General features: G+C 45.0%; 1 protein-coding gene across 3 annotated transcripts in view; it reads right to left on the bottom strand.

Moving 5' to 3' along the window:
• Positions 1-16,409, bottom strand: part of COL4A6 (collagen type IV alpha 6 chain) — a 273,049-nt gene that overhangs the window by 30,841 nt on the left and 225,799 nt on the right. For all 3 annotated transcript variants that reach the window (XM_087426525.1, XM_087426524.1, XM_087426526.1), the window contains 10 exons: positions 15,742-15,795; positions 9,189-9,248; positions 8,083-8,127; positions 7,532-7,585; positions 6,214-6,283; positions 5,071-5,178; positions 3,996-4,136; positions 2,977-3,081; positions 1,054-1,214; positions 375-554 (listed from right to left, as the gene is read on the bottom strand). In XM_087426525.1, the coding sequence (XP_087282651.1) occupies positions 375-554; positions 1,054-1,214; positions 2,977-3,081; positions 3,996-4,136; positions 5,071-5,178; positions 6,214-6,283; positions 7,532-7,585; positions 8,083-8,127; positions 9,189-9,248; positions 15,742-15,795 (978 nt within the window). The remainder of the gene's footprint in view (positions 1-374; positions 555-1,053; positions 1,215-2,976; positions 3,082-3,995; positions 4,137-5,070; positions 5,179-6,213; positions 6,284-7,531; positions 7,586-8,082; positions 8,128-9,188; positions 9,249-15,741; positions 15,796-16,409) is intronic.

The following is a 16,409-nucleotide window of genomic DNA, read 5'->3' as shown; positions in this document are numbered from 1 at the left end:
TGAAGCTCGTCAAGTCTAGGTGACCTGATAATGCAAAAGGTTCTAGAGTGGGCAGGAAAGAGGAGCAGGATAACAACCCTTGGGGTCACAGAAAGCAGCTTGCAAGGGAAAGTCACTGAGAAGCTGAAACATTTTAAGTGACATGGTCAATTGTTACTAGCATTTATCAACTGAGACAATAACCCATTCTGAGAAAAAATTCCCATTTTACAGAAAGGAGAAGCACAGAGCAAAAAGTGTCAGGGGCAGAGGCAGGAAGAGATGTTCTGGACTCTCTGCTCTGCCCTGTCTCATGGTCTAGTGGCCATCAGAAACTCCCCCTAAGTCAGGTGTGAGGATTTGTAGAGCTAATCACCCAGGAATGATCAACTTACCAGAAGGCCTGGCAGACCTGGTAAACCTGGTATTCCGTCCTTGCCTGGGGCTCCCATCTCACCAGGGAGCCCCTGGGGCCCAGGATCACCCTGGTCTCCTGGCATCCCAGATCCTGTACTGAGAGCTGCTTCTCCTTTCTCTCCTTTGGGGCCCCGAGGACCTTGAGGCCCAAATAAACCCTGACAAAGAGACAAAAGGAAAGGATCAGGAGATGAAGACTTCACAGAATTCTGGTATCTAGCATAGGTCTGACCTAAAGAAGGTCCTGGGTACATTTTGTCACTGTTCTGGGCACTTGATTATGTCATCATCTTAGATTATAATCGCCCATTTATTTTATTATCCTTTCTAAATTTTAAAATCTTTGAGGATGGTAATTTTGTCTTAATTCTAATTTTATCTTCAATGCCCAGAGCAGTGCTAGGCAAATGTAAATAATTTTGTGGAAGAAAAGGAGGGATGAAGAGAGGGAGAAAGGAAGGGAACATAGGTAGGTTAAAGCAGAAAGGGACTTTAGAGATCATCTAGTCTGATTTCTTCATATTATGGATGAAAAACCTGAAGCTTTGTTTTATCCCCATCTTTCTTTTACATGTTTTAGGAAAGCGATTGCTGAGGAGTAAGGGGCACTTGAAAGCTCCCATTGCTCCCTCAGGGCCAAAGTTTGGTAAGACTTACTGGAGCCCCTGACAGGCCGCGTGTGCCCCCGGAGCCTGGATCTCCTCTGGTTCCTTTAAGGCCTGGAAGGCCTATGAGACCTGGTGGTCCAGGCAGGCCTGGCTCCCCAGGTGGTCCAGTGTTAGGGACACCACCATCACAAGCACAAAAACCTGAGTCTCCTGAGGGGGAAAAAGACAACATTAAACAAAGTGGGCCATCTTTCCAAGAAGAAGAAAGATCTGACAGTGGTAATTTGTGACACTGAACAACAACAGAGGAAACCCAAAGGCCTGCAGAGAACAGACTCAAATGAACTAAGTTCACGCTCCATCAAAGTACATCTGTGCTAGTGATTTGGATTTCATTAGTGTGGGATGGGGCCCAGCCATCAGTGGGCCTAATGTGCAGCCAGAGTTGAGAACCACTGACCTACATTTACCAACTGAGAGTCTGGAATCCAAGCCACTCAAAGGTTCTCTTCACCAAAATGTCTTTTCCTCTATCTTTTATACACAGAGACAAATGCCTAATCAATTGATGATAGGGTTCAGCAAAGCACCTTTGAAGAGGTATCAAGGAATCATTAGTTCTATAGCCCAGCCACGTATACCTTCTATGCTTATGGTCTAGAAAATGAGAATTTGGGCCAACATAGGCAACTCTGAGTTCTCCTAAGATCCTGAAGGGCCTCTTCTTACTTTTAGAAAATTGATAATCCCTGAAACTCTGAGAGAACAGTCTGTTCTCCAAATGAGCATTTCTCAAGTGTGAGCCACGGACCTCCTGCATGAGTCACCTGTGATGCTTGCTTCTAAGTCAGCTTGCTGGTCCTCTCCCCAGGTCTAATCAATCAGATTCTCAGGAGGCTAGACCTAAGAATCTAATTTTTAGTAATCTCTCCTAGGTGATTCTCATGTGCAATGAAGCCTGAGAATGACTATCACTATTCTAGACTTAGAAAAAACCTTTTGGCCCCATGGGAATATAGAAGGGAAGCGTTAGAGTTGTCCCTGTTTTAGGAATGAGAATGGTTTCAAGAAGTAAACTAGCTCTGTAGTGAGTCAGGGAAGGGCCACGGTTAACATCCTAAGTCAAGACTTCCAGTTTAATGTCCTTTCCTCCAAAATAGTCTTCCTTGGATCTGAATAGCAGAGATGGAGCTTTCAAAAACTTCTGAACTAGCTCCTATACTTAGGTAGTGACATTTTATGATAGAGCAATGAGAAAGGAGAGGAGTAAGTCAGGACCTCTCTGTTTGAGGTTGAGGAGAGCTGTTAATTCCTTGAGAGAAGAGGAAAGATCTCAGGTATCTGAAACCCCCAGGCCATCCCCAAACCTCTCTTCAGTTAATACTTTCACCTCTTCCTCCACCCTGGCCCGGGCTGCAACTATAATGAGTTGATTTATTTGAGCTTTAGCATCTTCCCCTTAGAGTATGAAATGGAGGAATGACCCAAAAGCAGCAAGAAGATGGAGAAAGCATGCAGCCGAAGGCTGGGGTAATCAATCAGTCCTTCAACAACAGTGGGGACTGGAGTTGTTTTCCTGGAGCCAGTTGGCTTTTTCAGAGTGCCAGGTCTTGACCTGTTTAGTCTTTTCCTTCAGGCTAAAGGTGATGATAAGTGACCTCCAGCCTTGGCCTCGCAAACTGGGAGGGGCTACAGCATGTGCTGGTTAACACCCTGGGCTACTGGCAATAGCTTCTGAAGGTGGAGGGGTAGGAAGAGCAACCTGCGAGCCACTTTGTCCTGTGTGACCTCAATTACCAGCCTCAGTCTTAGAGCCCCAAATATAGCACTTCCAACATTCCTATAATCAAATACCCAATCAAGATCCAAGATTGCTTCTGTTCAGGTTCCCAAGGCTGTTGGTTTGCTCCTTCCCCAGAAAGCCTTTTCCATGGAGTTTGGGGAACAAAGAAACCCAAGGGGGCAAAATCACCTTTTACTCCTTTGAGGCCTGGGTTTCCTTTTGGACCTCGTTCTCCTCGGAGCCCAGGGAACCCTGGCTCTCTGTTCTGTAGGGTTCTACTCTCAAATGCTGGACCTTCAGGAAAAAGAAACAAAAAATTGGCACATTACGTGAGCCTGGGCTCATTTGACTCAGCACAGCATCTCAGTCACCAAGGCCTGGATCCTCGAGGCTTAACAACCAGAGCAGAGACCAAAAAAAAAAAAAAAAAAAAATCCAAGACAGGGACCCAAAGTCTGCAGTAAGTCTATCCTCTGTTGGCTCGATTCACTCTACTACTACTTACAGAATGTCTACTATGTTCCAGACACTAGACTAGACACTGGGGACACAGGAATGACCAAGGCAGCTTCAGTAACTCAGCAGTCCCAATGTCTATCCCAGAAAGTCCTCTTAGGACAAAAGAGGAAACGGGTGCAAGATGCAGTGGTCATGGAATTTATGTTACAAAGCAACATGCTGGCCATATTTCCAGCCTTTCTCTTAGAATCTAGAATCCTATACTTAAGTAGAAGATCTAAGGAGAATAAGCCCTGTGGAGGCTTTAGCAGCCACCTTGAGCATCCAGGCTTAGCTTCCCATTTCTCAGGCTCTCAGCCCACTCCACTGGAGCCCTGAAGACCAGGGAAAGGTTGAAAGAGCCAATGCTTCTTCTTCAGGAGCTGCAAGATCAGAGGCCTCGGGGCTGAGAACAGTGAAGAGTGGGATGAAACGAGTACAAAAGTCGGAAGGCATTAGGTAATGTTTGGTCACCAAGATGGCCCTAGCTTGCTTGTTCCTTGATGAACACTGACTGTTGTGGTCACTAACCTGTAGAAGAAGGAGTCTGACTCAGAGAGGATCAGGGCGTCATCACTACCCTTCTGCAGTTATCACGTGTCCTGGCTTAGCTGTTTCACCTGTGAAATGCTCCCTCTCTCAAAAATTATGACTGCTCTGCAGTCTGGGTCACACTTGAGTCTCAAGACTAAAGAGAGAAATGAACTTACCAGGTGGGCCTGGTAGGCCTGGTAGGCCTGGCAAGCCATCTCTGCCGGGGAGGCCAACTGCCCCAATTGTGGTGCGGCCTGGGTTTCCTTGATCTCCCTTCAGGCCTGGAACTCCCTGGGGCCCTAGGGCACCTGGGACACCTGGAAGGATAAGCCCACACAAAAATGCTAATCATATCATCCTACTCTTCAGGGGTATTCTAATCAGTGGCATACGTTGGAAAACTAACTCCAAGGGAAGAATTTGAGAAAGCATTTGCCCTTCTCTTGTATCAGAGTTAGAAGGGTCCTCAGGAATCCTCTGGCCTAACCTCTTGGGAAATTGAGGCCCAAAGACATGAGGAAACATGGGGCACAGAGCTTCTTAGTGGCAAACCTGAGAGGGAAACCTGCATCTCCAGCCTCCCACTTCTTGATTTTTTTCCACCTTGGTGCTGGGATCAGCACCTCCTCCAAGTAGCTGCTTTAAAAGCACAGGTATCCTTACAGAGGCCCATCTCCAAGGAATTTGGAAACTAGTGCTTTTAAAAGTACAGTCTGAGGCTTTATATTTGGGACATCACTGCCTCCCAGACTCTGGCATGCCCTTTCTCTGTTTACTACTATAGAATGATACATGGGTGTGCCCCTCCGACGATTGTTTCAAGGGTGTCATCCATAGAATCCTGGGGCCATTTAGTGCCTGAGTTAAGCATAGAGTGAGAGTCTGGGTACAAACTTTCCCCTGGGCTTTTGTTAGCCCCTTCTGGCAAGCATCAACTGGGATGGCACATCCACAGAAGAGTGGCAGGGCTCTGGCAGTCCAACCCAGGCCTACTCTGGTTGCTGCAAACCTCAATGCCAGTCTGGGATTGCCTGTTTAGCAATGGTACATTATTGAGGCCAAAAGAAAGCTGCTTACCAAGGCCCCACCCTCATATACATTATGGGCTCAGTGGGGAGCCTTCTGACTATAGTCTATCTTTCCTTTGATTTTGGCTAGGTATGTAACCAGATCAGTGGTATAGAAGGGGATGCTGGGCACCAGAATGGACAGAGGACTGATCTATGCAGGGGGTGGGTTAGTTTGTTTCACCTGGTAAAGCTGGTAAGCCAGGGATGCCAGAAGGGCCAGGCAGGCCCTGGATACCTTCATCTCCTTTAAGGCCTGGGAGGCCTGGCATACCAGGGTCTCCGGGATAACCTGACATTGGAATGAAAAAAAAAAAAAAAGCAGTAAGCAAACCCAGAGGAGGCCCACAAATGCCACAAAATGCCTAACAAGAGTTGCAAGATGTCCTCAGGTTAGAAATGCCTTTCTTGTCCTTCATAGGTCTCCCAGGTGCTAATGACCTCATGTGATGATGGGCCTACTTCAGCTAAGGCTCCACTAGTGTTCAGAACTGGTCTGACCAGGGCTTGCCTTCTGTGGTAAGATCTGGCAAGTACTAGGAAGGTTCTTCCACTACTACTGATCTGTTGTAATGCCTCAAATGTCCACCATTTGGGTTAAGGTGTTGAAGTCTACTATTCATGTTATATACATAGATTTCCCGGGAGTGGAACACAGGAAGCTGCTGTCAACCATTAACACCTCAGCTTCAATGAGTTTACCAGACAGGGCATGGGCATGAGAAGGATAAGTTAGGAGACCCCAGGGGGAAAAGGCACTATAGTAGAAGCTTTTGATCAAGTAAGAAGTAGCTGGAGACACTGTGCATCTGGACCTTTGCAGAAGGCAAAGGGAAGAGATGGGCACACACAGTAACTAGAACAAGGAGAGGTGAAGACAAACTTTCAAAGCATCATACTGTTGAGGGCTGTCAACCACTTGCTCCTCTAGCCAAAGATACTTTTCCACTTCCTATGAAATTGCCAAGCTCAAGCATGCATGGGATCATGTAGAGGAGACCCTGAGTGTGCCAAAGTATCAGGCTGAAGTCAGCCTAGCTGGAGATGATATCAATCCCTCCCCAAGCATCACTAGGGGAACCATTTTTAGCAAATCCAGGCCCAGGCCAGTCCAAATCCTAGTCTTGGTGGACCCAACACAAAAATGGGGGGTGAGGCTTTGCCCAGGATATTGGAGTTTGCTTCATTCCCCAAGTTCAGGACGCTTGGGAGTATCGGGTTTAGCAGCAATCCAGTGGCTGACAAAATATCCTTTTAACAATTACAGGGGATATAGAATTTAACTCTCTATCTTTTCCTCTCCACTCAAATCAATGAAAATTTGCACCTGAAATCACAGCACCATCTGTATCGACGAAAACATCTGGGCCTGGCAGACCAATGCCACCTTTTTCGCCCTGCAAACATTAAATACATTAAATACAAATATTTCTGTGACCTCATCACCCAAGATCTATGTGCCCTCAAAGCCATTCCCCAGGAAAATTAAAAGTTCCTTCTTCTGTAACCCCTAATTTCCAGGGCCAAATAGTTCATAAGTTAATTTCAAAGTCCAAGAAATTCAAGATGAAGGCGACACTGGCAGGCCAGAGGCTTGACACTCAATTGCAAACCTGTCAAGGACAAGGGATCTCAATTTTATTTTGCAACATGACTCTAGGATAATCTGCTTCGGGGCCTGGGAAACATATCACAGAAATAGACAACGTGGCTGCACCCAAGAGGTGCTAAGGAGGGAGCAGAGTTTCAACTTTTTTTCTACTCTCAGCAAACCTGGGACTCTGCTACTGTCACTGCTCTTGTTAGTGGGTGATGTCAGGCAGAAGACGTCAAAGGAGTCTTAATTCTCCCAGAAAAGGGACTCAGGTACCAGAATCAGATATAGTGGCATCTCCAGGGTGGGGTGGTGGGAAATATCTATCTGCCCCAGGTGCAGGCAATAAGGGGATGCATTGTTTGTAGAGAATTTAAAAACTATAATAAAACTGCAAAGTTGGCAATTCTAAACAATGCCAATAATAAAATATTCCTCCCTATAGGGATGGATTTGCTCCTACAGCATCCCCACCCTTTTAGTCTACCACTGGTCAAGTAGCATCTAGGGAATGCTCATCAGCTTTGTGTGTTCCAAGTAGGTTGCATGCATTTCAAGTGAAAAGAGTGATATCTAAAATGTCAAAATGTTAAAAAATACTTCATCTCGTGTGTAGGCATTTGCTGTGGTCTGAATGTTTGTGTCCCCCTCAAATTCATGTTGAAAACTTGATGCCCAAGGTGTCGGTATTACGAGGTGTGGTCTTTGGGAGGTGATTAGGTCATGAGGGCAGAGCCCGCATGATTGGGATCAGTGCCCTTATAAAAGAGGCCCCAGAGAGCTAGCTCGCCCCTTCTACCACGTGAGGAAATGGCAAAAAGTAGGCAGTTTGCAAGCTGGAAGAGGGCCTTCACCAGAACCCAACTATACTGGCACCCTGATCTCAGACTTTCAGCCTCCAGAACTGTGAGAAATAAATTTCTGTTTTTTTATAAGCCACTCAGTCTGTGATATTTTGTTATAGCAGCCCAAATGGACTGAACAGCATTTATGGTAATTCTTCCTGCTTCCACCTCCCCAATCCTGGATTTTCATTTCCCAACAACATTACCTTAATTCCTGGGAATCCATTAAGCCCAGGGAAACCTGAGGACCCCTTCTTGCCCTGTGACAGAAACACAGTTACAACTAAGTTGAGTGTCTAAGAGCATAAGAGGGGCTGGTCTTTGGATTAGGCCAGGGCAAATGGCACAGGGATCTTGGCTGGCAGTCCAGGGTATATATGGATTCTACCTGACTCTGGAAGCTGTAAAATGTCCCAGATGGCAAGATGGCACTAGGTAGCCAACCTGCTTGTTAGGAGGTACAAGGGCCATAAGGCTAGAGATGAACACAAGCAGGCTGGCCTTGCTAGGCCCTGAGAAAGAAGTATGACTGCATCATGGCATGGCAGTGTTAAGTATCAACTTAACACTGGATGCTCATCTTCTTTGCTGAAAACAAAAGAAGAGAGCAGCTGAGATTATACCAATAAAAGGGAGGTGGACAATTTGCGTTATAGGCAGTGTCTCCCTTTGGATTGATGGCCATGTTAAGTAAAGCAAGGGGGCCTTTTGATTAGGATTTTATACACCACAGCATTAATGATATTAACCAAAATACCTGACTCCCTGGAGGGCCTTGGACTCCTTCTAAACCCATGGGACCCTGTAAAGAGAACAGAGGCACCTTAGAAAGATTAATAGCCCACACTAGGGAAAGCCGCTAGACTTACATAACAAAGGTATCCAACTGAGTTCAGGATTTAGCGGCTCCTAAAATCAGGTAAGAGAATGTTCCTAGACCTGGCTTAATGACTTCTTTCTAAACACTAATCCATCAGGCTTAATAGGCACACAGAGCATTTTTAAAGAGCTAAATAAATGGAAACATTTTAAGTACTGGGTGGAATTTGGTAGAAGGGCTGGGTGGTATTATACTTAGTCTGCATTAGTTCCAAGTCATGAGATTTTTAAATACATTGTGGGAGGGCCTCTTGTTTCTCACCCAAAATGCATTCTCTGCTGGTGATTATGTGTTTTCAACACAAGGGAGTAGGGAAAAGTAGAGAAAGAAATGGCAGGGTAATGGATGAACATTGCTGAATACTCAAAAGACTCTTAACAAGCTTCATCACCAAGCTAAAAACACAATTCTCTAAAATGTTACTTCTTTAAGGCTAAGGTTAGCCAATTGCTTTCAGCCTAAGATCTAAGTGCCTGAAGCTAGGAATCAGAGAGGCTAACAGTTATCTCTCCACTTGAAGTGAGATTATTTTTGGAAACTGTTGACTCCAAATGTCACTCACTATGTTCTAGAACTTCCGAGGCTTGTTTCTGGCCTATAAAGATTGCACTTGGTCCTCTTTCATTCCTGCAACCCCCCAACGCTTGCCCACATTCTCTCAGGATATAATGGAATGAAAGCAAGACAACATTCACATCATTCTTTAGCCTAGAAGATAATTATACAGGAGGACAAGGAGAGTAAATAGGTTGAGGAGCCACCTAGTGTAGGGAGTACATCATTCCTTATTCAAGGGAGCCACTAAGTCAAGGGAATGAGGCAAACTGGAGAGGAGGAGGTCTTGGGGACCTGCCAGAGGGTTGAGGAAGAGAAACAAGGGAAGCTTAGGTGGCCATCAAGTTACACAACATAAAATGCAAACAGGAAAGAAAATGGACCAGGTGACTTGACAGACCCAGGCAAGCAATATTCCAAGTGCGTACCCTAGGTCCTGGCAAACCAGGGATTCCCTTTTCTCCTTTTTCTCCAGCAGTTCCAAATCCCTAAAGGAAAAAAGAAACCACAAGTTATTCATTTCCTCATAGGTCTCCTGGCTCCATCCAAAGCAAGGAGGTAATTTCTACCCAGCTCCGCATGGGGAGGCTCACCATGCTGAGTCTCTTGTCACTGCCTGAGAAACACACAGGGCCTGAATATAATTTGGACCATTCATTCAAGGTTCCCTGTGGGTTCTAGAAGTAATATCTTCTTCCCCCAAACAATACTACATGTATTTACAGCAACATGACTAACAGCATAGAAATGATTAAATATTTGATTTTACAGATGGGAAGACTAACACTCAAAGGGCTAAGCATCTTGTATGGGTTACAGAATCAGTGAGGCAGCCAGGTCTTCAGACTTCCATTCCAGGGCCCTTTCCATGAGAACAGGCTGCCTTCCACCATCTAGGAGCTTGGTTCTTCGACCCTCAAATGGAGAATTGTGTTAATCCTTGAGGGTCAATACTAGAAGGAAGAGCTTCTGCCCTTTGGAGACACGATGACTGCAACATCCTCTTCAGTGGGAAAGAGTATTTCTATCTAGGCATGGTCTAGAACCCTGCAGGCCCTAGAAGCACTCCAAAGGGGACTATGAGATGGTCACCAACCCCTCTTGCACTGCTCACAGGAGGTGAGGGCTTGCAGCCCTGGACATGACTTGGGGATTCTCTAGGGACAAGCAGAAATCTAAAAATCAGAGTTAGTGAGAAAGAGCTTCCTCCTCTCTGGGTCCAAGAGAAGCATATCCTGGGCCCCTGAGATACAGAAGAGTTCATTACTAAAGTGGATCAAGTCTTTCATGGCACACTTAATTGAGGCCACTTTGCTGTTATTCTTTAAAACTGGACTTTCTGGAGCATAGATTTTGGCAAACAACATTTAGGCCTACTGTGAGAGTAAAGGAGGCAGAGAAGCTTTCTTAGATGTAAGCTTATGAAAGATGCTGAATGTTGAGGCACATCTCCTGTTGTCCTCTTGCTGTGACCTGGCTCAGCTGGTTGTGAAGGCACTGCTCCAATCCCATTTGTAGTTTTTTCTTGCTCTTACATACTCAGAGCATTCCCATGGGTAGTGAAAGCTCGCTGAATAGCCCTTAGCTTTCTAGGCCCAACGGTTTTTTTTTTTAAATGTGGGTTGTTTGTTTTGTCTTTTTATTGGGGGGAAAGTGTGTGCCTGTGAAGGGTCCAATTCAAAAGCAGGCTTTGATTGCTACTTGCCTTTTCTCTTTTCTACATCTAAAGTTGTGGGTCAAACAGCTCACACTTCATGCTGAATAGGATTTCTATTTGAAAGGCCTGTGGGTCAAACTGAATGCAAACTTATTTGAAATCTTAGTTCTGCATCTCAAATTGGAACCCAAGGCATGCTGCCACCTGGTGGAATGTGTCTATTGGCCTCTGAAGTCAAACACTTCATGCAGCCTTCCCTGGCCTGTTCATGGAGGCTACGCAGCTCATGCTGCCCCAAATCTTAATGTGCTAAAATGGGTTATATATGAAAGTCTGTAAGCAGAAGGTCTAAAGACTGCACTCACTTCAGTCTCCTCCAAGGCTCATTACTGCAGGCTGAACACATATAAGGTGGTCCAATACATACTTGTTGAAATTAAATGGATTAATGACCCGGAGAACAAAACTGTTGCAAAGGGTGAAGGAAAGAATTTCCAGGAACCATCTCATGCCTCTCACCTATCTTTCCCACAGTTGTAAAGACCAGGGGGCCTTGTCCTTTTTCTTCAGAAAGCAGAAAGAGCCTCTGGACTCTTGCTTTCTCAGAGAGATGGTCTGAGAGGTTGTACTACATTGTGAACAAAAATAAATACACAAAAAGTTTAAAAAGGAAAAAATTAAAGAAAGTAATTTGTGTGTTTGGGTTAAAGCCAATAAAAATGTAAATGGCTTGGCAAGATATTGAGCGGTAGGCTCAGCTTGTCTCCCAGAGCAGGGAGGCACTGTACAGGGCCCTGCTGAATAAGCTGTTCTAGCAAGATGTCCTGGGACCTGGCCCTGTTACACTCAGTCCTCATCATAAGTTGTCCTGCACCCACCGCTCCCACACCCCTTCTTACCCATGGCTGGGAAAGCCTCACTGGAGCACTAGCTTAGCTATTTACAGGTCTGCTCTCTAGGGCCCTGGTCTCCTGGTATTTTTGGTTCAAGGATATTAGTGGCTCTGCAAAAACTCAACTTCAGTCACGTGGCCAGGAGTGAGGGGGGATGACGTAGTCACTGACGCAGGATGAGGAGGGTGATACAAGAAAAAGGCAAGCTGCAAACATTAGGCTGGAACCGGGGAGTGTCAGGCCCCACTGCTCAGTGAAAGACACTCTGGCCATGGGGCCTCAGAGGCATGCTCACCTGAGAGGCAGGCTGCCAGCACATTCACCCTCTGCTTGAGCTTCTCCCCCAGCCCAAAGCAGGCTCCTTACTGCCCCAGTCAAGATAATGGAGATGGGCTAAGGCCACCTGGACAACAAGGGCAGCTTCTCTAACTGGGGAAGGCAGGAGGGAGGCTGGAGCATGAAAAGGGGGAGTGAGTCCACGCAGGAGGGGCTGGGAGTGACTTGTGGGAAGATTTTGGAAGCTAAACTGCAGAAATCTGTTCTGCTTGGCACTGCAAGGGTGACTTGAGATTTGAAACTGGAGAGGTTAGGAAAGTTGAGTCTCCTTGTAAACTCTGACCATGTCACACTGCTGCTATTGCCCCTCAGGGCATCGGGGCCCACGGCCTAGCTTAAGTCTGTCAAGCTGGGGTTCCTCCTCCAAAGGACCTACCTGGAGTCCCTGGAAAGCCTGTGCTCAGTTGAAGGAGAACCCCACCTGCTTGGTAGCTGCCTCAGATCCACTCAATACATACCTCCTCAGGATTTGCCAGTTTCTTCTCTTCTCCCTCCCCCTATCTCTTCCATTTTGCCTTACTCTGTGTTTGCTGGTGCCTTGGACAGAGGGCACACAAGTATATGATTCTCTCTGACAATCTCCATGGGAGTAGCTGTGACCTACAAGTGTGCGTGCGTGTGCTGCTGGGGACAATGGGGTGAAATGTGTGAAGCTGGGGCTGAGCTAGAAAATCAGGGATGTTCAGTCACTGCAGAGGGGGCAAGAGATAGAAGGGGAGGCATAAATCTATCAGGTTGGCCACTTGTCAGCAGCTCCTGCAAAGATCTGGGCTCAGATGGAAGGTGAACAAATGGTTAAAGGGAACATTTTGGATCCCCTAGAGATTTCCATCCTCAACTGCTGCCTGGTTTCTCACTGAGTATGGATAATTGAAAGCCGATGTGAGTGCTTTGGATTTGAGAAGTGTGTTTCCTCTGAAAAGCGGAGAGTATCTCAAACACATTACCGCCTTTCTTCTCACAACTTTTCTGTCAGAAGGCACATAAAGTACCTATGAATGTTCCCATTAAGCAGATAGAGATATTAGGAGCGAAGGAGTTACATGATTTGGCCAGGGTTGCACATCAAATCCATGCCAAAGTGGGCTGAGAACTCTGGTTTCTTGGTTCTCACCCTCTGAAAATATGTTGTGCTATATAAAGGGAGGCATTTTCCAGGTTGGATGTCTTTACAGTCAACTGGGATTTCTATTTTGCAGCCCACACTGTCAAACACTGGAAATACTAAGTTTGAAATGGTATTGCAATTTATCACGGTGCATTGTTGTCAGTCAGTCTCTCTTTCTTTTACAGGACAAAAGGGAACAGGGTGAAATTGCAGCAGGGGAAATCCTCTGAGGTAGAACAGGGAAGGGAAGGGGAGGGAGGGAGGGAGCATGAGCCAGTGAACCCAATAACACCAGAGGAGATCATAAAATCCACCCCCACCATGACAAGAACGAACTAGACTGTAGGGGGCAGTATGGTATGGGGAAAAAGCCCTGAATCGGCAAGAATTCAAGAAAGCTGAGTTTCAGTCTCAGCTCTGCTAATAACTTGCTGTGTGACTCTGGACAAGCTTCTTCATCTGTTCAGGCCATGGTTTCCTCATCAGTAAGGGGAGAAAAGCCCAACCCACCTTGCTTACCTCACGGCGATGATGCGAGGTGACTAGAATCTATGTGAAATGCTCACAAAGAAAGGTACAAATCTTACTCCCCACCCACTTACAAAGTACTTTATATCTGTGCTGTCCAATAGAAACGTGAGCCACTATGTTATTTTAAATTTCCCAGTAGCCACACTAAAAAAGTAAAATAAATAGCTGAGATTAATTTTAACAACATTTTATTTAACCAAATATATCATAAATATTGTCATTTCAACATTGAAGTAAAAATTGTTAATGATATATTTTAGATTATTTTTCTTGTACCTAGTTTTTGAAATCTGGTGCAAATTTTTCACTTATGGCACATCTCATTTCAGACTACCTACATTTCAAGGGCACAGTAGCTATACGTGGCTAGTGGTTATCATATTGGACAGCACAGCTTTATACTTTATAAAGAAACTTCACGTACATTGTAAGTTGGGCCTCAAAACAGTAGATATGACCATTGACATATTACAGATACACAGAGAGGTTCAGAGACTTAAAAAAATCCCAGAGCTAGAGATGGTTCTGAAGTCCAGGTGTCGTGTCTCCAACATCAGGGTTCTCTTCCTTTCTGAGTCATTAGATACTGAGCTGATTAAAATCAAGGACATTGAACAGATGATTCTCTGTGCCCCTGTGTTTCTACGAAGTAAGAGGAATCATCATGAAAGCAACCTGTGCCACTGGCTCTACTGGCTCTGTTTTCTGGCCACCTGGAAAGACCCAAAATGTTTCAAAAAACTGCAGGGACACACTGGAGTCATCTATCCCCACTTTGCCAGCAAGCAGGGGCAGGCCTAGTCATTTTTGATTCATCCATTTCCCTCCTGACCCCTACACCCAATCCATGAAAATCTTGTCAGCTCCTCCTTCAAACCCCATCTTATGATTTAAGAGACATATTAACCAAATGTAATGTGTGGGCCTCGTGGGATTCTGATTCAAACAAGGCAATTATAAAAAAATATATTTATGAGACAATCATAAATCTGAATTGTCACTTGTTAACTGATGTCAATTACTGATAATTAATTAGTGATGATGATATCGTCACTTTTTAAAAAGTCCTTATCTCTTAGAAATACTGAGATATTTATGATGAAATGATATGTCTGTTATTTGCTTCAGATTGGCTGTGAGTTGCTAATTATTGAAGCTGGGTGATAGTTATACAGGGGGATGATTATGCTATTCTCTCCACTTTGTATATGTTTGAAATGTTTCCTAATAAAAAGTTGAAACTTTTTACATTTTGAATCCATGCACTTCTCTCCATTTCCATTGCTATCACCCTAGTCGAAGCCACCACCATCTCTTGCCTGGACTCTTGCAGTAGCCTCTGTTTTCTGTTTTCCCCTCCCTCCATCCTCCATTCCTCACCCCTATCACCACCAGAGTGATCTTCCTAAAATACAAGCCAGAGCCTTCCAATGGCTTCCCATTACATTTAACATAAAAGCCACATTTGACCTACAGAGGTCTCCCTGATCTGGCTCCTGCCTTTCTGCCTGGTTCTTGGCCTGGCTCACTCTGCTCCACCCACTCACCTTCTTGCTGTTCCTCAAAAGCACTGAGCTTTTGCCAACCTCAGGGTCTTGGCACCTGTGGTTCTCTCAGCCAGAAACACTCTTCCCGATCTTCATGCGACTTGCTCCCTCATAATATGCACTTCCTCAGAGAGGCCCTTCTTGACCACTCTGTCCAAAGTAGCCCACCCCCTTCCCCACCCACACTCTGTCACTTTACCCTTTTTTATCTTCTATGTATCACTCACCACTATATGAACTTGTTCTTGATTCATTAGTTTACTTGTTTGTTGTCTGTCTCCTCTCTCACTCCCCCACTAGAATATACTCTCCTCAAGGACAGGGACTTTTACTTATTTGATTGTTATTTACTATTGTAGCCTCAGAGGCCAGCAGAATGCCTGGCACATACGGGCCCTCAAAAGGTATTTGTTAAGTGAAAGAATCTAAGCTACAAGGGCATAGAGGAACGTGAAGATAGGATCACTAAGATTAACTACCATCTACTGAACAGTTAAAAAGTGCCAGCGTGTACTAAGCCCTTTTCATGCATATTATCTCATTTAATTTTTAGAACCACCCCATTATTATCCCTTTTTTGTAAGTTAGAAAACTGAAGCTTAGAAAAGTTAAGAAACTTGTATGAGGTCACATAGCTAGAAACTGGTGAAACCAGAAGTCAAGCCTAGGTCTGTTTTAATTCTAGAGCTTGAGCTAATAACCTTTAAGATATATAGTCACATGAAGAACCACACTAATGTTCCCATGGATTTGAGAAACAAGAACATTTCCTTAAATGCCTTCTAATAATGAAGATGATGGAATTCTCTACAATAACCATAGGCAGAGGTCTTCTTGTTAGCCTTCTATTGCTATAGCTTTTGTCCGATCAGATCCTTGAATACATGTTGACCAAATAGGGAGACTTACCGGGAGACCTGGAAGGCCAGTTGTTCCTGGGAAACCTTCAGGCCCTTGTTCACCCTGGAAAATGAACCAAAGCTTAATGGGTAGCAGCAGGAAGCAGTGAACATAAAAGAGATGGCTCCCTTGAGCAAACTTGGGCTGGGCCATGGAGAACCAATGGGGTATCAGGATTGGGGCACCAGAGGGTTGTGCAGATTCCGCAGGCTCCCCAACTAGTAACTGCACTAGGATGTCTTAGTTTAGGGAGACCTTGGTGGTGTGGGAAGGACCAAGGCCCATGGCAGGGAAAGAAAACTGTCTAAAACAGAATTTCAAAAGCGCAGGATAATTGGGAGACAGAAAGGATGATCATCTGTTTTCTTTCTAGTGGAAGAAGCTGTTCAGTGTGATTTCCTGTAGCAAATTAAAGGCTGAAAAGAAATCAATGGTTTTGGGAAAAGAGTAACAATTATAATTTGGATAGGGACACATAACACTCCAATCTGTTTTTCCCTGATATGCTAATTTACCTATATGTCTCATGGAAGGCCTCCCTAAGGTTTGGGAATGATCAGGGAGGCAGGCAATGCTTCGTATGCTCCCAAACTGTTCCAAAATCAATGATTACTTCCGGTAAACCTGGAGAGGGCCCGAAGCTGTTGCTTCCACAAAGTAAAATTGAAGATATGGGA

The sequence above is a fragment of the Ceratotherium simum genome, chromosome X (genome assembly GCF_057802395.1).
Source record: "Ceratotherium simum simum isolate JZ-2026a chromosome X, ASM5780239v1, whole genome shotgun sequence".
NCBI lineage: Eukaryota > Metazoa > Chordata > Mammalia > Perissodactyla > Rhinocerotidae > Ceratotherium > Ceratotherium simum.
The sequence above is the reverse complement of the archived record's forward strand: the minus strand, read 5'-3'. Positions and strand labels throughout refer to the sequence as shown.